Source organism: Tursiops truncatus, chromosome 1 (genome assembly GCF_011762595.2).
Source record: "Tursiops truncatus isolate mTurTru1 chromosome 1, mTurTru1.mat.Y, whole genome shotgun sequence".
In the NCBI taxonomy this organism is placed as follows: domain Eukaryota; kingdom Metazoa; phylum Chordata; class Mammalia; order Artiodactyla; family Delphinidae; genus Tursiops; species Tursiops truncatus.
This window is the reverse complement of record NC_047034.1, coordinates 123,728,567-123,754,912: the sequence shown is the minus strand read 5'-3', so window position 1 is coordinate 123,754,912 and position 26,346 is coordinate 123,728,567. Positions and strand designations below refer to the sequence as shown.

General features: G+C 36.3%; 1 protein-coding gene across 1 annotated transcript in view; it reads left to right on the top strand.

The window, feature by feature from the left end:
• LRRC7 (leucine rich repeat containing 7) overlaps positions 1-26,346 on the top strand; it is a 497,118-nt gene that overhangs the window by 348,272 nt on the left and 122,500 nt on the right. The window contains exons 9-11 of the mRNA XM_033865102.2: positions 7,728-7,802; positions 14,023-14,167; positions 19,788-19,860. Of these exons, the coding sequence (XP_033720993.2) occupies positions 7,728-7,802; positions 14,023-14,167; positions 19,788-19,860 (293 nt within the window). The remainder of the gene's footprint in view (positions 1-7,727; positions 7,803-14,022; positions 14,168-19,787; positions 19,861-26,346) is intronic.

Here is a 26,346-nt window from a genome sequence, read left to right as displayed (position 1 = left end):
CAAAGTTTGCAATCTAGGTAGAGGGTAGTACATTAAATTGGAAACCATGAAACCAGAATTGCTTCCCTTGTCCAGTTGTTAATAACATTTTGTAGGACCCAGCCTAGGAAACGTGAAACACCAGAATGTAATCTCCGTAACGGAGCTAACGTTTTTATCTCCAAAGAAATTAACTGAAGAAGTTAAACAGTCTAAAGGCATGTAGGACAGAACAATTGAGAGAATGAACAAGTAGGCTTGTCATCAAGAGCTGAACAGTTTTAGTTATTTTGTGTATCAGAAAGAGTTTCCACAGTGCACCATGGAATTCATAAATAAAAGATTTCCCAGTTGTGAGAGCCATAGAGCTGGTAATAAGCTAAGTGTATTATTAAATAAAAAATTGAAGGAAAATGAGGGAAATTTTCTTAAAATGTAGTCATGTTTCCTCGGCAAATTGCAAACTCTAACGTTATCAAACAAAAATGGTAAAAGTAAAAAAAAAATAATAATACTTTAAAGTATTGATCTCAAAATTTAGAAAAACTATAATAACTGAAACATCTCAATGAAATATCATAATTGGGTCATTTTGATTGGAGAATATAATTTTTTAAATTTGCGTTGGTTATTTTACGCTTATTGATTTGAGAAACCACTTTCTAGTGTATTTGTCAGCATTTTGAAGCAGGTTCCATACTGTTGCCTTCCAGTTCTGCATAGTTTCTGGGAATAACAAAGTTTTGTTATTACAGTATCTGCCAGGTAATCTCAACAATTTTAAGACATTTCAAATGTAAAGTTCTCTTTTTAAATTTTAAAGTTTCCTAGTTTAATTTTGATAAAATTAGATAAATGTCAGATGTTATGTTTTTCAGTGAACATTTCTCTTAACCTTATTGGAAGAAAAAATTTAATAGGTGTATAGATAAATATAATCAAATTCTATTATCGAAATTAGTGGAATAAAAGTAACACATATAGTCATATCAAGAGAACAGAATAAAACTGCATATACATGACAGGAGTTATTTGAATTTGTTGTAGTCATGGAAAATATATGTTCTATTTTTGTTAAAACTGATGTAACCCTTTTCTTAGCTCATTTCAGCTAATAAAAATAAGATCACTTCAAAGATAATTCTACAGTGGTTTAGGTAAGTGTAAATGTAAGACAAGACACTGAAATGTTCTCTAATGTTTTATTAAATTAATGCCTATATACTGTAGGAAATTTGGAAAATACAGAAGGAATGCAAATGAAGAAAAAAATTAATCATTATTCCATCATAATTTTTCTAATGTTTTAAAAATGAAAACAAATATAAAAATTTTAAAGTAATATATTAAACACCTGCCAACCAAAAGGAACAAATGTTAACTATTTTTTGTATTTGAGTTAGATTTCTTTTGTAAAGAAATAAAACACTGTAGATCAAGTAGAAATCTTTTATATTCTCCTTCCTACTCTTACTCCAATCCCAGAACAATTACTGTTTTTAATTTGGTGTGCATCTATTCTATATATTCCTATTTTTACTGTATGTTTATGTATTCATAAATATATAACTTTTTAAAATTTATGTTCAATTGATTTGTGCTATACAAATTTTCTAAACTTGTTTTTCATTCGCTCTTATTTGCAGGGTATATCTTACATAAAAATATAGATAATTCATTTTCATTTTTGTATGCTATACCAACATATTTTATCATAATTTGATTATCTCTTTCCTTATGCTGTAGTTTATTTAAAGCGTGACCAACTTTTTAATATTATTAATTATTCTACAATGAAATTTTTCTGCAATAAGATTTTTCCATATTTCAGATGATTTCAGTAAGATAGTTGCCCCGAAGCAAATGTGAACACTTTTGAGAACTGATACATATTTGAAAATGTTTTCCTAAAAGACCAAACGAATTTATAATCATCAAAGCAGTTTACGTGAGTGCCCAGCTCACAGCACCTTCATCAGCATTGAATATGCCAAGCCATTCTTGATTTAATTCACTCATTTTTAATCCAAACAATTGACTTTGAGAATGAAATTAAGCGGTATGAAAAAAGGCAATTTATGTGTTTGGTTGGGTGTAAGCCATTTAGTTTAGCTCCGAGATCCACTTTAAAACTGTCTATTGGTCATGAGACGTCATTGCATCTTCATGTTGTTTCAGCAAGGTTATGTATTGATCTGCTGAATACATTTTGTCTCTGTTTTTATTAGAAAGTTGCTGAAATTTCCTCTGTGACATATTTTATTATAACATCCAGTAATAAAAATATTATCTTTTTTTAGAAATCCAGCATATGCTTTACTTTCTTTATTGGGCATTTGTGATCACAAGCATTCTTCATTATTTCAGAATTTCAGTCTTAAGCTGTAAGATGATGTCATTTTTGGAGCCAGGAGACTTGAGTAATAATCCCAGCTGCAGTTATGCAACCCTCATCAAACTATTCTCATTTTCCCCAGAAAATGATTATCAGATTCTTCATCTGTAAAGTAGGACTCTTATTACCTTATTATATTATTAAATAAATTAAATGAGAACTTTTGAAATAAAGTAGAAATATAGGTTAGCAGCAGTAATCTCTCTCCTAGTTGTCTTAGATGTCTAGGGTCCCCAGTAGAACCCGTTGTGAGAGGTATTTTAGAGGTATAATTGATCAGTTTTATCTGCCACTTTCTGTAACACAGCCAAGGGAGCAAACTATGCAGTCCACCAAAGGTTACCCAAATCCTCAGAGATCATGCAAGACCTTATGTTCCCACAGCGTCCTCCCCTGCCCACACACACCAAGATGTCATACTACCCAGGGTTACAAGCTTGAATTTTTTCATTGCCTGGAACTACTTCAGAAATCTTAAACTCTAAACTTTTGCTCTCTCATTCTAATTTTTTATCCTTCTACTTCTCTCAATCTGTCACTCTTACTATACTCCTCTTTGACCTCATGGAAACCTGAAACCTCCTATTTCTTCTGTTTTTTCCTAGACTGTCAGTTTCCCACCTGGCTCCCCCCAAAGTTAAAATAGTTACCATTGATAGAGCTTCTTTTTGTTTGTTTGTTTTGCGGTACGCGGGCCTCTTACTGTTGTGGCCTCTCGCGTTGCGGAGCACAGGCTCCGGACGCACAGGCTCAGCGGCCATGGCTCACGGGCCCAGCTGCTCCGCGGCATGTGGGATCCTCCCGGACCGGGGCACGAATCCGTGTCCCCTGCCATCGGCAGGCGGACTCTCAACCACTGCGCCACCAGGAAAGCCCGATAGAGCTCTTTTGATTGCCCTTAATTTCCTCTTTGATTCCCCTCCAACGATTCCAGTATGAACCATTCTCCCAAAATGCTCTTCGTATAGAAAATTCTTGCCCTGCCAGCTCAACAGATTACCTTGCTCCTTACTTCATTAAGAGAATTTGAGACCTTCAGACATGCTCCCTCTCAACTTCCAGCCTTCCCCCACCATGCCCACCTACAACCACATCAACCTTACTACCTTCCCTTGAGTCTCAGTGAATGAGGTGTCTCACTTCTATTCAAGGGCAGACCCTCTTTTTGTGCTATCAGTCCCATCTTTTTTGTCACCTCTTGGAATTTACTCCATTAATTTTATAGCATTTTGTCTGTCCTTAATCTGTTCCTCTTTGCTAGTGTCTTCCTATCAGCTTTCTTTTTTCTCAACTTCCTCAATTTCTACCTAGTCCCACAACTTCTCTCCTCACCTCTCATCCAAACTTTACAAAGAATACTCTATCTGTATTGTCCGCATTTATTTGCCTCATTTATCTTCAACCCACTATAATACAGTTATCACATGAAATGGCTATCAGTAAGGTTACCAGCATGCTGCTATTTCCAAAATTGAGCGGACATCTTCATCTCTTATTTTACTGGACACTTCTCCAGTGTATGTTACTCTTGTTCACTTACTTATTCTTAACACAATTCTGTTCATTGGACTTTAATAACCCTTTAAACTCCTCTGGACTCCGTTTCTTCTTGCCTTCTTCTGTAGTTTGCCCTTCTGTTACTGACCCTTTCGAGTCGGGCCCCAACAAGGGTCCTTCTGCTTGGTGTTGCTTGTGCCAATAGAATGAGACTGAGTTCGGTTCCGAAGCAAAGGAAAGCTTTATTCTTTGATCAGAGAATGGAGAGGTGCAAGCTCGTGCCCTAGAGCACAAGTTCTCCCCTACGGACTATGGGCTGGGCTGCTTCATAGGGGTCTCCTCAACAGGGCAGGGGCAGCGTTCTCCTGGGTCTGGTGCAGCTGTGCTGCTTCCGGCAGTCACTCCAGATCGCAGTGCTGGGTACAGCGTCTCTGCACATGGCCCACTGCCGCCATCTTGGATTTCGGTATCATGCACAGCACTTCTGCACACGGCCTAGAGCTGAGGTGTTGGGCTCAGCTATTTTGCACGAGGAACTCTAGTCTGAAGTGCGGGGGGCAAGGCCTCTTCACCCGACACCCTATGAGCAAGTGAAACTAGACGAAGTACAAAGGAAAAAAAGGTTAGAACTTATTTTATTACCAAGATCCTATTTTTATTTCTTGGGAATTGTTAATGGGCTTTGACAGCAGCACTTCCTGTTTTCAACTTTCAAGTGTTAGTGTTCCACAGGGCTCCTTCCTCGGTCACCTGCACCTCTGAGTCCCTTCACATTCCCCGTAGGGAGCTCATCCACATGGGTTTCTATTTCCACAAAATGCCTAAGTTGTACAACCTTAGCACAGACCTATTCCTTAAGCTTCAGATTTTAATAGCCACCTGATTTCTGGACATCTCCACCTGTGTCTCACAGGAACCTAAAGCTAATCATGATCAAAACTAAATTCAGTCTCTTTCATAAATCTGCTCCTACCTCCAAATTCTGCACCTCCATTGGTGGCACTACTAAGTACTGGGAAACTGGGGGCCATGTATCTTCTAAGCGTTTTCTGAATCCAACTTATCTTTATTCCTCATTATCTCTTTTATTACTAGTCCTAATAAGCTTTTCTGGTTTCTTTGTTTCTTTTTTCCACCAGGATAGAGTGATACATATAAAACATTGATCTGCCAAAATCACTTTCCTTTAGAAAGTTTTTATGCTTCTAGACCATAAGGTAAAGTCCCACCTCCCTAACAAAACATGAGGTCTTCACAGACCGGCACCTTCTTTTGTTAGCCTCATTTTCTGCTACTTACTCCTTTGTAAACTTGACAATCGTGTAAAGCAAACTGCCTGTTGTTACCATTCCTACACCATGCTGTTTCTCACCACTCTGCTTCTGGCTAAAATGTGTTTCCTCTCCTCTCCTCTCTTCTGACCAGCTCCTTCATATCTCAGCTCCATGAATCCATGTCTGGTTTCCCTCAATACTAAAGCATATAGGTACCCCCTTCTTTATATTCCCATAATGTCATGTATTTGTTCTTTGTATGTTTGCTCAAGAAATAGACCATGGGTTTCTTGAAGGCAGAGACCATACCATGCATTATGACTCTAGTGCAGTGCCTGGAACTTAGAAGCTGTTTAATAAGCACTTACTGAATGAAGGGATAACTAAATTATGAAAGTACTATATATTCCTTCTTGTCATTCTTTTTCTCATATGGTGTCACTGTGTGGCAGAGGCAGTAGTGTTCACCAAATATTCCATGAATTCCTCCTACATTTCCCAGCCTTCCCTAAACGTAGGTCCTAGCCATATAAACAGTTCTGGACAATGAGCTATAAGTAGAAGCGATAAGTGTCACTTCCAGCCTGAGATCTTTAAAAGCAGTGGCTAGTTTTCCATAGTCGTTCCTGCTTTGGCTCTTCTGGAAGTCTTGATTTGCAGGTAACACAAGATCATGGGGTAAGAAGTAATCCTGTTGTGTTAAGACACTGAGATTTCAGGATTAATTTGTTACCACAGCATAATCTAGTCCATCCTGAATAAGGCTCATTGTTTCAAGTTTATACACTAATCTCTATCTTATTACATACATAAAGTTGTGTTGAACTTATCAGGTATGCAACTCTTTCTCTTCTCCTAAAGTCTGCATGATGCCTGGGCTTAGAAAAACTGCATCATGTGACCGATGTTTTCCAGTACAGAGATGGAGTAGTTCACTACCTGTTTCCTATGATGTAAGTGACAGTGGAATATTTCCTACACAAAGTATCCCCCCGCACTTACTCATGCAGCCCTTTTTTTCCCTGTCATAACTTTAAGTTTTGATGCTTGTTATAAATGAAACTTTTCCCAGGAATAGTACCACGTTCCACTGCAATTGCAGGCTCAAAGTATCAGAGACTATTGCCAAAGTAGTCCTGGAAGTCTCTGAAGTGTATTGTACTGACCCACAATTATCAATAGTCTAATAGTAACATTGATACAATTCCATTCTTTTCCACAAGTATTCTATCAAATACACTGGCTTTCCTAATTAGGTCTCAAATTTTATTAAACTATGGTTGTATCTTCTTTCAGTGATAATTTTTTCAGTTGGAAGAGACAAAAAAATCTGACTTCAGGTATGGCTTAATTCTAGACTTATATGATGTCATCAGGATCCATCTTTTAACTCAAACAGGCTTTGCCCCTTTCCTCATGCCTGAAGCCCACAGGACTGCACCCTTCCAGTTTCAAATCCAGCAGGCAAGAGCAAGTCTTTTCCCCAGAAGTCCCAGTCAGAGAACCATTTCTTCTTATCTACTCTGAATGGATCCTTGAGCCAAACCCTGTGTCCAGGTGAAGATAATGCACTAATTAGCTTAGGCCTTTGTCAGTTCCCTGAAGTGGTAAAAAGGATTCAACTTCAAGGGAAGCAGGTGGCCTTAGGGCGAGGGAGGGGATGATTTCTGAAAAGAAAACAACAAGAGGTCATCATAAATCAAGAAATGATGCTGGCAGCAATAACAACCTCTATCTTCTATATATAGTCTGCAGCCCAGGAGATAGAAGCTAGAGACAGCTTCTAGTTAGGGAGTTAAAGTGTTTCATTATGCACTGTAGGTTACACCTTGATTATATTCTCTCTCTTTTTTCTCTGGACTTCTCTACACTATTCTTTTCTCCCATATGATGCCTTGTGTTTTAGTTATTTATATGCATTTGTCTCCCCAATTAGATCATCAGCTACTTCCAGGCAGGAACTGAGTTTGAATAACTGTGGATCCTGCACTGTGTGTTTCTCGTAGTAGGCATCCTCACTATTCAACAACTAATTATTTGTTGAGTAAATGAAAAGATTTCTTATCTTTCTTAGAGTGGGTTTATACTATTAACACATCATGGTAATGTAATGCCTGGGAGCTGGGTGAGGGGAGGGAGATGTTTTTGTGTATGGTGTTAATACACACATATGATAAAAACCTACTATTTACCAAGTATCATGGCAAACAATGGGGATATGAGGATACAGTGATTAAAAACCAAACATTACTCTGCCCTTCAAAAAGTTATACTCTAGTGAAGAAGACAGAGTAGAGCATAATAAATACTACAAAGGATAATTGTAGGGTGTTAAGGGAGAGTAATAGATTTTAACTTTTATTATTGTTGTTCTGATTGTTTCCACATAAATTCTAGGTTGGCTACCTCAGGGATTACCAGTTGTGCTGGAAGAGGTCTGTTAAACTTGGAATTTCTTATAGGATTAACACTAGATTCCCAAATCAAAGTTCCAGATCCAAGAAATTACATCTTGAATTGTGACAAGAAAAGACTAATTTAGTTTTCTTCTCCTCTCTCTTTTCTCCCTACTCCTCTCCTAGCCTGAAGTTCTGGATCAAATACAAAATTTAAGGGAGCTGTGGATGGATAATAATGCATTGCAAGTGCTACCTGGGGTATGTAAGTTTTTATTATGCCATGTTGTCTAGCATCTATGTTGTATATTAATTGTAACTGATAATGATTAATCTTACATCTTAAATCCCAGTGTTTTCATTTCAAAGTTAAACATTTGTTAGGAGTGTTCCATCATCAAGTGTTTTTCACTAATTTGTTTTTTTTAATATTTCATATAACTTTTATGAGTGTTATAGGTGTGTAAAATGTATGAAAATTTTTAGTGTTCTCTTAGGTGTATATTTTTCATCTCCTTCCCTATTTACTGTTTTTCAAAAGCTGAAACGTTCATATTGTTAAATGAAAAACAATGCTTTACATAATACCAAGTCTTAGTTTTACAAAAGCAACCTTCTTGTAGGTAACTAGATAATGGTTTCTGCTCATATTGTTAGAGCTCTTGCACAATACAAATCTCTCTCTCTTGGTTCAGGTGATTTCCAATAGAACATATTTGAGTTTTTGAAAAAGGCAAGGAGCATAAATTGTTAAAAATAGAAAGTTAAACTAGAATCGATTTTTCTTCTCAACTAACAGAACATCCAATAATACCTCCTGAAAAGTAGGTTTATCAGTCAACTCATTGAGTGTGACTATTCATTCCTTTTTCATCCAGTGAGAGAATGGCTTTCCATAAAACACTGCTTCTTACCACTCATAACACATGCACTTGAATATAAGCATGTACACACACACACACACACACACACACGCACCACCACCACCACCAACAACAACCACAACAACGGTCTCTGGTGAAAGCCAACTCTAAACTCCTTGCATTGGGCTAAGAAGCCAGGGCAGCTGGTTGTGTAATAATTCTTCAGCCACTGAGATTTAGATGTATATTCCCAAAGTCAAACTTATTCCTTGTTTGAATTAACATTTAAATTTTTTTAAATGATTGCAAAAGCAACAAGAACAGGAAGCTTATTCTCTTTTGAACAAGCATGGGACCACATAAAGAAGAAAATATGACAAAAGATTAGGGAAAAAATACTTTCTCCTCTCACCAAAGGAATACATTTCTACTATCATCACAAATGCAAAACAGAAAAGCATGCATGTTTTCTATTTATTGATTTATTCAAAAACCATTTGAAACCACAAATATACCTCTATGAACTAGAAACCATGTTAATGTCAGGGTTACAAAAATAATATACTCAATGACCTTGAATATATTTGTTTGAGGGGCTCACATATAACATGAGAGACAAATCTGTATTCCACTACACATAGCAGAGACTGATTTGTATCATATTCAAGGTATGTACTAACCCTGGGGCAACAAGTAAGACAGTGATCAATCCCTTATGCAAATACTGAGGAATCAGAATGTATGTCTAGTTGGAAAAGTTTATACCTGCTTCTTCAATGTATTCATGTATTCAAAAACATCATGGGCTAGGCACTATCTAGCTATTTTACAAATGACTCACCAAATTCTCACAGCAACCCTGTGAAGCAGATTTATTACCAACCCCATGTTATAGATGAGGAAACTGAAACAGAAAGAATAAGTAACTGGGCCAAGGTCACACAGCCAGTAAATGGTGGGTCTGTAATTCATACCAGCTCCAGAGGCTTTTGTTCCTCTGATGCTCCAAAATTCTGTTGCTATAGAATCAATAGAAGGTATAAATGAGAATTAGGCTCATCTTACTTTTCACAGTTACTCCATTCCCCAAATCCAACCTTGGAAATCAACTCAGACCTCTAATCCCTTAGTTAGTGTATTATTTAAATGGAAAAGTAGTGATTAAATTTTCTGTAAAACAGTGCTGCCTAATTTTTTCTCCTTCAAAAGTAGATTTTTTATTACATACTGCCAAGTTTAAGTGGATTTCCCACTTTAGTTAGTACACTTGAATTCCACATTTTGTGATGCTTCTTGTGGGAATACCCCACACCTCCCTGCCCTAAACAGACATGGTTTCCTGGATGTCCAGTGCTGGCAGTTAGTTGTTATGCAATTACCTAGACATGCTTGACTTTGAAAGGCTAATCTTGAATGCATTCTTCAGCCCATGTCTGACAGTTTCACAGGATAATTAATCCTAAATATTTAGTGTTATAAGACAGAGGTCCCCAACCCCTGGGCCATGGACCGGTACCAGTCAGTGGCCTGTTAGGAACCAAGCCACACAGCAGGAGGTGAGCAGTGGGTGAGCGAGCGAAGCTTCATCTGTATTTACAGCTGCTCCCCATGGCTGGCATTACCGCCTGAGCTCCGCCTCCTGTCAGATCAGCAGCGACATTAGATTCTCACAGGGGCACGAACCCTACTGTGAACTGTGCATGCGAGAGATCCAGGTTGAGAATCTAATGCCTGATGATCTGAGGTGGAGCTGAGGCAGTGATGCTGGCACTGGGGAGCAGCTGCAAATACAGATTATCATTAGCAGAGAGGTTTGACTGCACAGAGATCATAATAAATCGATTGCTTGCAGACTCATATCAAAACCCAGTCAGTGAGTGGCAAGTGAAAACAAGCTCAGGGCTCCCACTGATTCTGCATTATGGTGAGTTGTATAATTGTTTCATTATTTATTACAATGTAATAATAATAGAAATAAAGTACACAATAAATGTAATGCTCTTGAATCATCCCAAAACCATCCCCCCCTCCCCCTCCCCGGTCTGTGGAAAAATTGTCTTCCACGAAACGAATCCCTGGTGCCAAAATGGTTGGGGACTGCTGTCATAAGACACAGGGAAAAAAAGCATGTTCCTTTTTATTTTTAGTTCATGTACCAAAATACATTAAGCTAATATACTTTTTAAATACTTTTGGAAGCCTGGGCTTTCATTTTTCCACTGTTTTTCATAAATCAGAGAAGCAAATAGATAATGATCAAACATTAGTTTGCTACAGAGCTCTGTCTTGTGGCCATCACTCTAAGATCAATCAACCAAAATATGACTAAACAGCAAACTCCAATATCTTCTTTTCCTTGTGATGGCTTCGACATTTTATTTGTTGCCCACCACTCACCTGTAGACCCCTCTATGTTCAGAGAGATGTTGGAGCAACATTCAGCATCCTCAAGAACTCTGAGACATTGGGCCTCAAAGGCCTTTATCACTCCAGGCTACTATTGCTTTTATAAGATGTTTGAAAGTAAGGCTTTAGAAAGATAAAAATAAACACCAAATTGTTATTTTGCTTCCAAAAAAAAGATATTTAGAAACTTCACACCAAAATATTTATTGAGTTTGCTGGAGATAGCAATTCAGGAAGCTTCAAAGAGAAAAGAAATTTTCTCATCGTAATGAAACAAAAAAAGAAATATACACACACATAGACACAATCATATATATTATTCTTTCTATGCTCATTAGAAGAGATGAGCTAAGGTAACATAATAGTTCCTTGGGGTGGAGAGATATAAGTAAAGTGACAGTATTTTTCCAAGGAACATATTTCTAGGCATGAGGAGAAACTCAGCCCCATGGCCTGACTCACCCAGAGTACCCAGTTCCGAGCCTAGCAACTATTCACCTGTTCTAAGACTGTGTTCACCCTCTGCCCACATGGGGAACTGGAGGAGCAGGGCTAGAGATATGAGCTGAGTTAATTAAGGCATCAGTCAGAAAGTGCTAATATAATCGGTAGGCTTTGCAGTCTGAATTCCGGTAAAAACGAGTTTGAATTTTAGCTCCACCCCTTATTAATGGAGCAACTTTGGAATGTTACTTGTAGTATATCCTGTCGTGCATCATCCTCCTGGATGAACTCCCCAGCTTCTGGGCATGCTGCTTGCAGCTCTCCACCCTCTTCAGGAATTGCCTCAGCTGAGAGAACTTTCTCATGCAGGGTTACACCCCTATTCCAGGAGACCTGCATCCAATGATCAATCAAATAAGACTCTGAAGGCCTGGCCCCTTCCCTGCTACTTCAATACTATTTGAAGGGTCAGCTGAGGAATTCCTCAAAACTTCATCATAGCCCACCGTCATCTGTCCAATCCTGCTTCCTTCCTTCCCTCTTTCTTTCCCCTGGTATTAATCCCAAGAATCTCTCTCATAAATTTCTCTTTGTCTCCAATTCTCAGGAAAACCAGCGTGTGACATTACTTAACCTCTAAGCTTTATTTAATGTGTGTCCAAGTGCAGATTCTGATTCAATAGGTCTGGAGTGGGTCTGGATTCCACATTTCTGACAAACTCCCAGGTTGTACTAATGCTGCTGCTGTGTAAAACACATTCTGAGCAGCAAGAATATGAAGTATTATGTCAAGTAATATGTATAAAGTACTTAACACAGTGCCAAGTGTGTGCTTGAGTAATAAATTTGTTTATGTAATATTTATGTGTTTATACTCTGTCAAATAAGTAGAGACAGCATAGTAAATTGTATACAGGTAGACCAACAAGCAGATGACCCACTGAACACAGATATATGTGGGACATTTATTTGCAACTCATGCCCTTAAAGAAAAGGAAAATGAAGGATTTTATCTTGCTCTAATTCCCATAGTACATGTCCAAGCTAAACAATCACTATTCACTCCCTGCCCAATGTATGACCTGATTCCTCCCCTGTCCTCAGTAATCAGTTACTAATCCAATCATTTCACATTTAAATTTTTCTCGAGCCATCCCCTCTGCATCCTCGCTTCTGCTGCCTTAACTCAGGTCCCTTTCATCTCCTCAGCTAAACTGCTTCCAAATCCTTCTAATCCTTTCAGATCTACTCTAACCCCAGTCATGAATCTTCCCTTCACATTTCCCTGAGGTCATTATTTCAAAACACAAATCTGATTTTGTCATTCACCATCTTAAAAGCTTTGAATAGCTCTCCTTGCCTATAAGATAGAGATCACGTAATCCTCACATGACAGGCAAGGCCATTTAACAGCTGGCTTCTTATGATGCTTAATTTCATCACTGTATTCAGTGACGTTGAATCTCCCACTCTCCCTCAAACACACCACACTTCCTCACACTTCTCTGTGCTGTTCTCTACTCCAGGTACAGTTTCTCCTTTTCTTGACAGCAGTGCCTTCCAGGCAATTTGCATCCCTTTGTTTCTAGGGCATTCTCTACATGCTTTTTTTATTGTACATATCATAGGGTATTATAGTTATTTATTTGACAGTTTCCTTCACTGCTATGAGCACCTTAAAGACTTTATCTATATCATGACAAGTCTCTTCCCTCACATAGCTGACTTATTCATGATTGTTCTCCAGTATATAACAAAAGTCCTGGTACATAGTAGATCCTCAAAAGAACTGTTGAATGAACAAATTGATTCTGTGTAGTAGGATGAAGTCCAAATCACGATTTAATACCTTTCTTATGCATTTGAAATTGTAAGAATCAGAATGTCAGCATATGTTGTTTATGTGGCAACTTTTTTCCTTTCTTTTCCTTCCTTCGTTTTTCTTTCTTTCTTTCAATTTACTTAATTCTACAGCAACTTTGAGATTATTGCTGCTATCTTTTAACATATTATCTCTGTTGGGAGATATATTCACATATCATAAAATTCACCCATTTAAAGTATACAGTTCAATGGTTTTCAAAATACTCACATAATTGAACAGGCATCACCACAATCTAATTTTGAACATTTCCATCACCACTGAAAGAAACATTAGCAGTTACTCCCTTCCTCTTGACCTTTCAGCCTCTAGCAATCCTTATCTACTTTCTGACTCCATAGATTTGCCTATTCTGGACAATTCATATAAATGGAATCATACAATAGGTGGTCTTTTGTGACTGGCATCTTTCACTGCATGTTTCAAGGTTCATCCATTTTGTAGCATGTATTGCTACTTTATTGCTTTTTATTGCTAAATAATACTGCAGCTTATGGATATACCACATTTTGTTTAACTGTTCATCATTTGATGGACATTGGGTTGTTTCCACTTTTTGCCTGTTGTGAATAACACTGCTTTGAATATTTGTGTTTCTTTGTGGATGTATATTTCATTCTTGAGTATGTACCTAGGGATTTCTGGGTCATATGGAAACTCTATGTTTAATATTTTGAAGAATGGCCAAACTGTTTTCCAAAGTGGCTGTATAATTTTACATTCCTCCTAGAAATGTATGAGGGTTATGGTTTCTCCACATTCTCGCCAAAACTTGTTATCGTTGAATTTGCTTTTAAAATTAATTTATAGTGTTGTGGTTTTTACAACTTTAAAATATTTCCTGAAAGTTTCTCAACTAACCCTGAGTTTATGCAATGTCATCAAGTCTATAGGGAAGTTAAAGATGTTGGTATACCTGGATATGTCAAAAAACAGAATAGAAACAGTTGACTTGGACATTTCTGGATGTGAAGCCCTGGAGGACCTCTTACTGTCATCCAATATGTTGCAACAGTTGCCTGACTCTATAGGTGAGAATGTAATATCTCTTCACGAATGTTTATGTCAAATATACTGTTTTCTATAGTTTGTTCGCAGATGTAGGGTATATACTCTTAGCATGATATTAATAAATTAGCATGATCATTATTCAAGGTGATAAAATATTTTACCAATATCTTAAAATGAAATGGTAACTATAGTTGTCAAACTCAAGAAGACTCTCCTAGTAAAGTGATCCTACTAAATTGATATATTTTAAATAATTTTAGATCTCCTAAGTTGTAAAATGTTATTAAAAGGAGTATATATCTTAGATTTAAGTACTTTGATAAACATGTATGTCTCCTTTTATTACTATAGAATTACAGTAGCTTCTATCCACAGCGTGGCTATATTCTATTTTTACTATTATTGTAACATCACTGTAATTAGGAATAACAATAAATATGAAATATCTTCATATTTCTATTATTCAAAAAAGACATCTCACCTTTATATTTAAGATTCATAAGACCAGATATTTTGTCTGTTAGTATATATTAACCACTCAATCTATTTTTGTCATAACTTTTTATCTGAGTAAAATAATGAAAGAATCTAATTTAAATATGAGTAAACCTTTTGTATGTATATCTTATTATTATTATTTATGAGAGGAAACAGCTAGGAGAGTAATCATCAAACTACTTAACTTTGGAATGTAGTTTTTAACACTCTGATTTAGATGTATCATATGTCTGGAACTTATTAATGCTTCTAAAAATTGAGTCACAACCTAGGTAGCCTGATTGAAGGGAAGCTAGAAGACAAAACAGTTTCCCAAATTTTTCTTCAATATTTTATTGCTTCCATTTTCACTATTCTTTCAGTCTAATAGAGAATACTAGTTTTAACAGAACAGGCTGGCTTTTCTTTCTTTGTAGACTTGATGACTTTTTTATTTATATAATTATATATTTTTATAACAGTGTTTCTCCAACTTATTCTACCATAGGACTTATCTGAGAACTTTATTAAACAGTTCCACATTTCCAGGCTTGTTCTGTGAAAAGTCTGATTCAATAAATGTGTAATAAGCCCTCTGTTCTGTATTCTTGTTAAATACCCTAGATGAAACTTATGATCAGATAAGCTTAGAAAATATTATTTAGTGTTGTAGAAGGTAAGGAAATATAATAGTTTAAAAGAGCATCCTCTAGTCAAGATGATAGAGATGGTCATCTGGTCAAGATAACCATATGGTCAAGATACATATCTTACTCTCCTACTCAATCACCACTCCATGCCTCTTCAAAGACACAATGAGAATGGAAAAACTATATTAGAAGAATGTATTTTTGTTCATTACTGCCTCTTCTGTACAAAGAATTATGCCTGGTGTATGGTAAGTGCTCCTTAAGTATTTAGTAAATAAAATAATTTTGCCCTGCTTAAGAAGAATGAACATATACCTGGATTTGAGACATAATGGAAACACAGCAATGACCCTAGGCCTGACTGATAAATTGTTCCTGCAGTAAAAAAAAAAAAAAGACCTTAAGCGTAACAGAAGAATACAGACTTACAGGGACTGAGGCAGGGAAGGGACCCTTTTCTGCAAAGAGAGACTTGAAAAAACCTGCAACTAATATGTAGAGCTAGGGTGGAAGGAGAGAACAGATACAGATTCACTGCTGAAAATTATGGCTCGTCACAAGCTGGTTTGGACTGAATCTGCAATATCCACATCAAATGAGAGTACCATGTTGCTAATATAAGACCTGGTTCTGAACTCCAGAAACTTGGGGGTCAGGTGGAGGTAACCATAAGAGTGCCAGGCAGGGAGGGGTGAGCATAGGTAAGGAAAAAATATTCACCCTTACAAATGGGCATGAAAACAAAAATTTTAAAGGAAAACTAATGTTACAACAACCCAAAACTCAAACAATAGGAAAATTTACCCCAAGGGAAACCAAAATTATCAAGCAATGTTAAAAAAAAAAATTTTAAGTATGTGCAGATCCTCAAATAGATAAAAGGAAGAATAACATTTGTAAAAATAAAAATAACTTATAAAACAAAAACAGGAGCTATGACTAAGAACAGGTGGTTATAAAAAGAACCAATTAGAAATTCTGGAAATGAAAATGTCACATAGTGAAATAAAAGATGATATGATTATTTGTTTAAAATATCTTCCATTAAGAAAGCAGACTAGGGAATTAGCCTTCTGGTCTGGGGAAGGCAGCATGTATAGATGATAGAAAATATCAGATTAGATCCTGGGATGATAAAACAGACCAGCACAGGCAGGTGGTATAACATATTTAACACCTTCACTTAGAATCTGAGTGGTTCTCAGATTAAGAAAGTAACTTGTTAGTAGCTTACTCCTGGAACTATCTTTGGACCCTATTGACCTTTTAGGGAAAATTGCATTTATACATCTGCAGAGTTGCCAGAGTACCTGATTATACACGTAGAATGGCTAACTTTCCTCTAAGAATTTCCTTCTTGGTCAAGAGAAATACCTGGGAACTCTGTTCAAAAGTCCTAAAATAATTTGTTGATTCTGATTGGATGGTAAATTGCATCTCTTCTTCTTTATTTGAGCATGGATCGTCTATTGAACTACCAACATTTAAAAGAATAAAAGACAAGAAACGTCACAGTATTAATAAAGGGAAATAGCAACTAAAATAAAATCTTTACACCTATTTTAATTCTGCAGTTGTGGGCTATTTGAATGGAGTGATATATTCAACAATGAACCCTGTATGCTGAGTCCCTTTCCTTGTGCTGGTTGCAGGGAAAATGAAGGGGGCTCTTTACATTTTCAAGTTAGAGCTTTAATAATCAGCTTCTTTGGATAGCAGAGAAACTCAGTAAAGGAGAATATAATTTTTTTACTTTCCAAAATAATTTATCTTATTCACTTAGTGGTTAAAGACACAGGTTTTGTAGTCAAGCTACCCGAGTTCAAAGTCTGGCTTTTCTACCTTACTAAATGTGTGACTTTACACTAGCTACTTAATCTCTCTGTGCCTCAGTTTTATCATCTTTTAAGTGGGGAAGTAATAGTACTTGCATCAGGGGATTATTTTGAGAAATAAATGAATTAATATATGTAGCATTGCTTAGAACAGTACCTGGCACATAGTAAATGTTCAATCAATGTTAGGTACTATAATAAGATAATAATTATTATAATCTTAGATACAATGAGTGCACAGCCGTTTGGCTTTCAAAATTCCATTATCTAGGGTAAATGCCATGTAAATATTAGCTATTTTTGATATTAATGTTTAATACATTGCTGCTTATTATATATTTATATATAAGTAGCTAAAATCATAGCAAAAAAAGCCTCCTTTTTCTTTCTCTTCAGTATATCTGAGTTGGGAATATAGGATAAAGAGGTGGGAAATTGAGGAAGAAATAGGATAAAGTACCTTTGGTGCCTGAGGGTAGAAGAGATTCCAAGCAGATATGATATAGCTATGTAGTATTTATCTGCAAGAGGAAGTCATGAGCAACAGAGCTGAGGCTGTTGGCCTTTTTCCACTCCAAGGACAACTAGATTCCTACTGAAGCTCCAGAATGTGTCCAAAGGGCACACCCTTGGATGGAATATGTGAGTGACAAAGCAGCCACGCCACAAATGAGTGAAGTTCCCTTAAGTCCACAGACGTGGAACTAAGAAGGGAGCCCTAACTCACTTCAACCTTTAAAGCTATAGAAGCTTCTGTCAATTGTCAGAGCCACTACTCCATTCTTCAAAAAAAATCTGTTGCATCAGTCTTTTGGCCTTAATCCCTATCCTGCCTCGAAATTTTCTCACCACTACTTCAGACCTAGGAACTGTGATTCTCTTAAAGACTGCTTTGCAACCTGGTTTCATGTTTGCAGAGCCATCTGTAACCCAGCCCAAAATTTCTCGTGACCAAATCAAGCAATGTTGAGACTGTCAACCCTCCTCTGGCTCCACTGGTGGGCAGGGACAGTAGTTTGATCAGGACTACAACTCATTTAGCTGTAATTCATAGTCCCCTGTTGTCTTTTCACAATTGATGAACAAGCTCAGGAGTTCTTTTATATTTCCAAGGTCTATAGTTTCTTACACATACATCAGAGAAGCTAAAGTGATTCAGTCACCCTTTGAGCATAGATGAATATGGCAGTGGGTATTCAAATTTCAGAGATAAATTACCCCAGTGAGAATTGTTTTCTTTCTCAGGTGCTACTGTTTTCAGCCATGTATCCTAACAGCACAAGCTGATGTATTAATCTCCAAATATTGTAGGTATTTTCTCACAGCAGTCTGATAGTGATAACATTTCTCTCAACTAGAGCAGAAATTCTGAGTGCTTCTGCAGAATACGTAACTGAGCATAGTGAAACTTAAAGTGCAACAATGGCTTTATTTCAGACTTCTTGTGACTTACTTTTTGCCTTTAAGGTATGCTCAAAATACTTGAGGTGGGTAGGCATGAGCTATAGCAGTGCTTCTGAGAGCATGTTCGCAAAACACCACTATACAAGATACTCTGTGCATACACACAAGTTGCCCAATAACTTTAGCGTCACCCTGTTACATTAGCATATTAAAAATTCCTAGAAAAACTTCATTAAAGAAATCTGGTTGATTTTGTTTAATTTAGATTTCCCAAACACATTCAACTATGGAACCTACTATATCCATCAGAACAAGTTTTCTGCAAAACAAGTCGTCTATAGTGTATATCTATATTCCAATGTAAAACAAAAATTAGCCACTGTTAATGCTTTGTCTTGGATTTTAGCTATTTAAGCCATATTGATACAATGGGTTCTGTTACGGCCGGGTAAAGGAAGCTGTTCTTCAATTACTCTGTGGTTTTTGCTCTTTAAAACCCTGGGAGTAGGAGTAGATCAAGCAGTAAAGGTATGGAGGGCATAAATCAGACAGTGAAATATAAATAGTTGGAACATCAATTCTTGGCCAGTTCTACTTGATAGATTAAAAGCTACAAGTTTTTGTGCTTACTGCTGATCCAAGTCAAGGATTTATGGTAACAGAAAGAGTATGAAGTCATACGTTGTAATTTTCCAAGTCGATAATTATAACCACTACACTGCAGTACTTCAGTACCCATTTGTTGATTATTAGGCTTCATTCAGATTTGTTTTCAATTTGTATCACAACAGGAATGTTAGTTATTAGTGCTTATGAGTTAATAAAATACCGAACACAGTTGGCTTGAAAAGTTTCATCGGGTCCATTTGCTGCATAACAGAAAAGGGAAATGTGGTAGTAGTACTGCCAACTCAGGTTTCTATGGAGCCCTGTGTTTTGTTTATTGTCTCCACCAATGTACTTGAACTCTCATTGATGTAAGTAAATTTTTTGTAACTGGAAGGTTAAAACTAGACACACGAAAAAAAAAAAAAAACTAGACACACGAATATCAATTTGTAGGTTGATATAAGCAGAGTGCAGCCAATTAGCATGACAAACACTCATCACCCAATCAAGTGATGTTGAGACTGTCAGCCCTCCTCTGGCTCCACTGGTGGACAGGGACAGTAGTTTGATCAGGATTATAACTCATAAAAAGCGATTCCTTTCATATTGTATTTTTTATCAGAAATCTATTCTTATACATTAATATATCTTCTTCTCTGTTTTAGGTTTGTTGAAAAAACTAACTACTCTGAAAGTAGATGACAATCAACTTACAATCCTACCCAATACAATCGGAAAGTAAGTGACAAAGTTTCATACCAGTCAGTCTCTCTAAAGCCAGAAACAAAAGAATGTATTGAGTTTTCTACTTTCACACATTTTCTGCTAGAGATATCAATAATTTTGTTCATATGTAAACTCATTTTAGACCACATTTTATTTAGTTATATATTTGTATATAATTTATCTTAATTTAGTTTTATATTTAGACACTGCATTGACACCCAACTATATATTGATAATATCATAAGAAATACTTAACCATCACTCTTTCATAAGCAAAGTGATTACCAGACCTTCAATTATGCCATTGCCTGTAATTTTCCAGATACTATTAATTTGATGTTTTTGACTGAGTAGCAGCTCTAAATACACTTATATCTTACAAAATCAAATCAACTTTTATAAGATCTGCATTATGTATATGTTACCATTACACTGTTAGTAAAATTTGATATTTGTGGAAACTTAATGTATTTTTAGACTTTAAGGAGATAAGCATCTGTTTTAGCTTGCATTTTAAAAAGCTGCAAGGTGAAAGGTCATCATTGCCTTTTAAGGACAAAATATATTCCATGTGTTTGATAGGGATTTATTTCTAATTTTATGTTGCCATTAATGTTTGATTTACAGTTCTTTAAGAAACATGTATGTTATTATCAGTGTTGCACTGAAGTTCTTTTGTTTACAACTTGTGTAAAGTGAGAAATCAATAAGCTGTCTTTATTCTAACATTTTGTAAGGCCATTTTACAGGAATCTTGCCCCACATTTCATGTGAAGAATTATATAAATCCATAATTTAACAGATTTGGGTGTACTTGGGATGGTGGGGAGAAAGCCTAGCTTTTTTTTAAAAAAACAGATTTATTAGCTATAATTGATGTACAATAAACTGCATATATTTAAAGTCTACAATTTGATGTTTTGACATTCATATAAAGCCATGAAGGGAAGTGTTAAAGAAATGGACTATATGACTATATTTTATTACAATAAAAAAAGGCAGAATAAAAAAACAGTAGGAAGTATATGCGAAATCTCTACCTTCTGCTCAGTTTTGCTGTGAACCTAAAACGGCTATAAAAATAAAGTCTATTTTAAAAAGAGGAAGAATGACTGACAAACTGTGGTTACTCAGACTTGAGTATTTGGCAGACATTTTGTCAAAAATGAACAAAGTGAGCTTGTCACTTCAAGGAAAACAACTGACAGAATTTGTTGCCAACAGTGAAATTTGAGCTATCAAGTAAAAATTAGAATTTTGGAAAATTTGTATCTGCCACTGTGAGTTTGACAGCTTCCCAATATTTAAAGCCTTTTCTGATAAGACTGGTGTGATATCACTGGTGTAATATAATGAATGTGATTTGTTGATATTGTAATATGAAATGTGTCAACATTTGGAAAATCTGTTCAACTCAGTGAAGCAACACTTTCCAAATGACCGCTGCATGAGCTACAAAATCACACATGAGAAATAGACCCATTCAAAGTGCAAAAAGATTAGTTGATTTTAATGTATTGGTATGAAAAGTAAGAAAAGTTCATTGATGTATTTCAGATTCTACATTGCAATTACTGTATCCCCTATAAAGAGTGCCATTTGTTGAGTTTGGGTGTAGTATCAAAGAATAATCACAATTATCCAAAAAGACCATGAAAATACTTTTCCCTTTTCCAACTACCTATCTGTGTGAGTTTGGACTTTTTTATATATAACTTAATCAAAACAATATACCACAATAAATTGAATACAAAGCAGATATGAGAATCCAGTTGCCTTCTATTAAGCTAAACACTGAAGAGATTCACAGAAATAAAAATGTCACTCTTCTCACTAAAGTTTTTTGTTTTGGAAAGTATACTTACTTTTATAAAAATGTGCTACCTACATTAACATGTCATGGGTTTATTATTGTTATTTAAGAATGAATAATAAATAACTATTTTTAAATGCCTCTTTTAATTTATAATATTATAGATACCAATAGGTATAAGCCATATTTTAAAAAGTACTTTAAGATTACCAATGATTTTTAAGAGTGTAAAGAGGTCCTAAAATGAAAAAGTTTGAAGATTTCAGTTCTATAATACATCATGTCTTGGATGGTAAAATTGTGACAGCCATTGTCTAACATGTTCTCACTTCAAGGTAGCACTTGTGGCAAAAAATAAACTAAATTTCTAAAATTTTATAGTATACCTTAATAAACAATCTGTATGAAGTAAAAATAATAATAATGATATAATGGCTTTGCTTTCTTTAGGGAATTCAGAACTGATAGATCAGAGATTTAGCTCAAGGCTAGAGATAAAATTTGATTAGAATCCTATTTAATGGCACACCAGATCACATGCAGAAAGTGTTCTGTAAGTAGTGAAATAGTCTTTATTTTATTATGAGACATTCTACCTAGAACTCTGTGCACCAAAATGTTCAGATCAGCTGCAGTGACCAAAAATATTCTCATTCTGCACATTGAATGTTTCAATAGGTTAGACTTATCTTTGGTAATTTTTAATAGTCCAACTAGTAAAAATTGCTGAAAGAATTCATTTTTCAACATCTTTCACAGTTGAAATGGATTCCATGACTTTTGTGCCACATGACTTGTAAAATTGGTTATTTTTTTTGTTGAATCTTAAGTTGTGCCTAAGAGTTCCAGCCACTCTAATAATTGAATGTGCAATGAAAATAGTAACAAACAACTTTTTGTGTGTGCTCATATTGTGCCAGATACCATGTTTGGTGCTTTACATGTATTCTTATTTAAAGGCCCCATCAACACTATTCAGTGTGTATTATTATCTCCCCATCAACAGATGCAGAAACAGAGGCTGAGAGAAGTTATCAGATTTCAAAGCTAAGCTGCTAATTGACCTATGTTGCTTCTGTTTTTTTAATTTAATTTAATTTATTTATTTATTTATTATGCAGCAGGTTCTTATTAGTTATCTATTTTATACATATTAGTGTACACATGTCAATCTCAATCTCCCAATTCATCCCACCACCACCACGCCCCATCCCCGCTTTCCCCCCTTGGTGTCCATACATTTGTTCTCTACATCTGCGTCTCTATTTCTGCCTTGCAAACTGGTTCATGTGTACCATTTTTCTAGATTCCAGATATATGCATTAATATATGGTAGTTGATTTTCTCTTTCTGGCTTACTTCACTGTGTGTGACAGTCTCTAGGTCCATCCACGTCTCTACAAATGACCCAATTTCATTCCTTTTTATGGCTGAGTAATGTTCCATTGTATATATGTACCATATCTTCTTTATCCATTCATCTGTTGATGGGCATTTAGGTTACTTCCATGACCTGGCTATTGTAAATAGTGCTGCAATGAACACTGGGGTGCATGTGTCTTTTTGAATTATGGTTTTCTCAGGGTATATGCCCAGTAGTGGGATTGCTGGGTCCTATGATGCTTCTTAATATGTGTTATAGTTGAGTCACACATTTTGTAATATTAGGTCATTTAAGAGCCCCATTGCTCTAAAGGCAAAAGATCTCCCATAGGAAGAGGAACCATACACTAAACCTACTCTCTCTTAGCTTCGTAGCTTTGGAGAAAGGCAATAAAATCTCAAAAATTTGAATGGATATTTTAAAAAGTCATTCCATCATAGAGTATGGTCAATGAGAAAGACTGCTGACTAGAATCAGAGAGTCTACGTAACTATGCAAAGCTGGGTAAATGCCTTCTTTCCTATGGGCCTCAAACTCCTGAGGAATAATGCAAGGAGCACTGGCTTTGGAGTCAAATAGCATGGGTGTGAACCCTGGCTACGCCACTTACTGTGTGAACTTGGACAAATTACTTAAACTCTCAGTGGCTTAGTTTCTTCATTTGTAATTTCCACCTATGTCTAAAATTCTAATTCTTTGATCCAGATGTTTAGTTTATATGATATCAATACCCTAGATGGTAAATTCCAGTAGTCTGCTTACTAGACTGCTATAATAACAAGAAAATAAGCATTCTAGGTATCTGAATGCTAAAAACTGCGCTTCCCTCTATTCCCTAAGCATGGAAGGATACACAAGAAACTGGAAATGTATGGCTTTGGGGAGGAGAATTTGGGGGCTGGGCAATAGAGTATATAGGGAGACTTGCTTTTATCGTATACCTTTTGTACTTTTTGAATTTTGTATCATGTAATGTTATTCTCGTCAAAAAATTAAAAACAAAGTGTGTGTGCACACGCACACACACACAGCCTGCATTGGATAAAACCCAAATTTCTTCACACTAATATTCAAGTTTTTCCATATTCTAGTCTAGACTGGTGGTTCTCAACATGTGGTCCCCTGATCAGCAGCATCAGCTTCAACTGGGAACGTGTTGAAGTGCAAATTCTCAGAGACAATCCCAGGTTTACTGAATCAGAAACTCTGGGCATTGGACCAGCAATCTGTGTATTAACAAACCCTTCCAGGGATTCTGACGCATGCTAAAGTTTAAGAACCACTAACTGGATTCAGCTTACTTATACACCTATCAGATAACTGTCTTCTCAAACCCTATTCCATTGTGCCTGCATCAGAATTACCCGAGATGCTGGTTTATTTATTTATTTTTTTTGCGGTACTAGGGCCTCTCACTGTTGTGGCCTCTCCCATTGCGGAGCACAGGCTCAGGACGCGCAGGCTCAGCGGCCATGGCTCATGGGTCCAGCCGCTCCGTGGCATGTGGGATCTTCCCGGACTGGGGCACGAACCCGTGTCCCCTGCATCGGCAGGCAGACTCTCAACCACTGCGCCACCAGGGAAGTCCGAGATGCTGGTTTAAAACAAAGCTCCCTGAGAGAAGTTTACCACAGCAGTTGGTTGCTTTGGCTTTGGAGCCAGACCTTCTGGGTCCGAAACCTGGCTCTTCGATGTGTTATTGGGTAGAGCCTTAGATTCCTCCTCAGTAAAATGGAAATCATAGTAATAATGCCTACCTCATAAGAATGTTGTGAGGATTAAATGTGTTAATACATGGAAAGTGCTCACACATTTAATAAATGTTTTATAAAAATGAAGTCCAGTAAGGTAAAGAGTTATTGACTTAAATCAGATTGGGGGTATTTGGATTCAAAAATATGCTTACTTGTTTTTACAACTTAATTCTTTTCCCTCTGTCTACCCAGACCACTGCAGCTTCCTCCTTTAAATTAAAAGCTCAGTACACCTACTAACTAAACCAGCATTTCCTAAGTTATATTCCTCAAAATAATCATTACTTGAGATTTTAATAGGTATGACATAAAGATAAGTTTTGTGGACAAATAAGTTTTGTGAACTCTTTATACAAGTTAGGGAACACTCTAGCGTGATATTTTTCCATTTCTTATATGTCTCTTATTTATCTTTTTTTAAAACATCTTTATTGGAGTATAATTGCTTTATAATGTTGTGTTAGTTTCTGCTGTATAACAAATTGAATCAGCTATACATATACATATATGCCCATATCCCCTCCCTCTTGCATCTCCCTCCTACTCTCCCTATCCCACCCCTCTAGGTGGTCACAAAGCACTGAGCTGATCTCCCCGTGCTATGTGGCTGCTTCCCACTAGCTATTTATTTTATGTTTCATAGTGTATATATGTCCATGCCACTCTCTCACTTCATCCCAGCTTACCCTTCCCCCTCCCTGTGTCCTCAAGTCCATTCTCTACGTCTGTGTCTTTATTCCTGTCCTGCCCCTAGGTTGTTCAGAACCATTTATTTTATTTTATTTTTTAGATTCCATATATGTGTGTTAGCATACGGTATTTGTTTTTCTCTTTCTGACTTACTTCATTCTGTATGATAAAATCTAGGTCCATCCACCTCACTACAAATAACTCAATTTCATTTCTTTTTATGGCTGAGTAATATTCCATTGTATGTATGTGCCACATCTTCTTTATCCATTCATCTGTCAATGGGCACTTATGTTGTCTCCATCTCCGGGCTATCATAAATAGAGCTTCAATGAACATTTTGGTACATGACTCTATTTTGAATTATGGTTTTCTCAGGGTATATGCCCAGTAGTGGGATTGCTGGGTCATATGGCAGTTCTATTTGTAGTTTTTTAAGGAACCTCCATACTATTCTCCATAGTGGCTGTATCAATTTACATTCCCACCAATAAGTCTCTTATTTATCTTTTGTATCATCATTTACCTTTAAATTATAATGTCATGCCCTCCCAACTAGTATATGGGCTCCTTAAAGGTTGGTATCATGTCTTGAACATGTTTAATCTCTTCATCGTACCTAGGCAGTATGGCACAGGGGAATATTTGCAAGCCTTGGAACTAGACCGGCTTCTCCACTCATTAACTAATTGACCTTGGACACATCATTTCACATCTCAGAGCTGTAGTTTTCTCATCTGTAAAATGGAAATAATAATACATCTCTGAGTTTATTGTGAGACTTAGTGTTAGATAGCCTTCAATAAATTATAATAGTCATCAATAATAATAAGCAAAAAACCATTTATTTATTGATC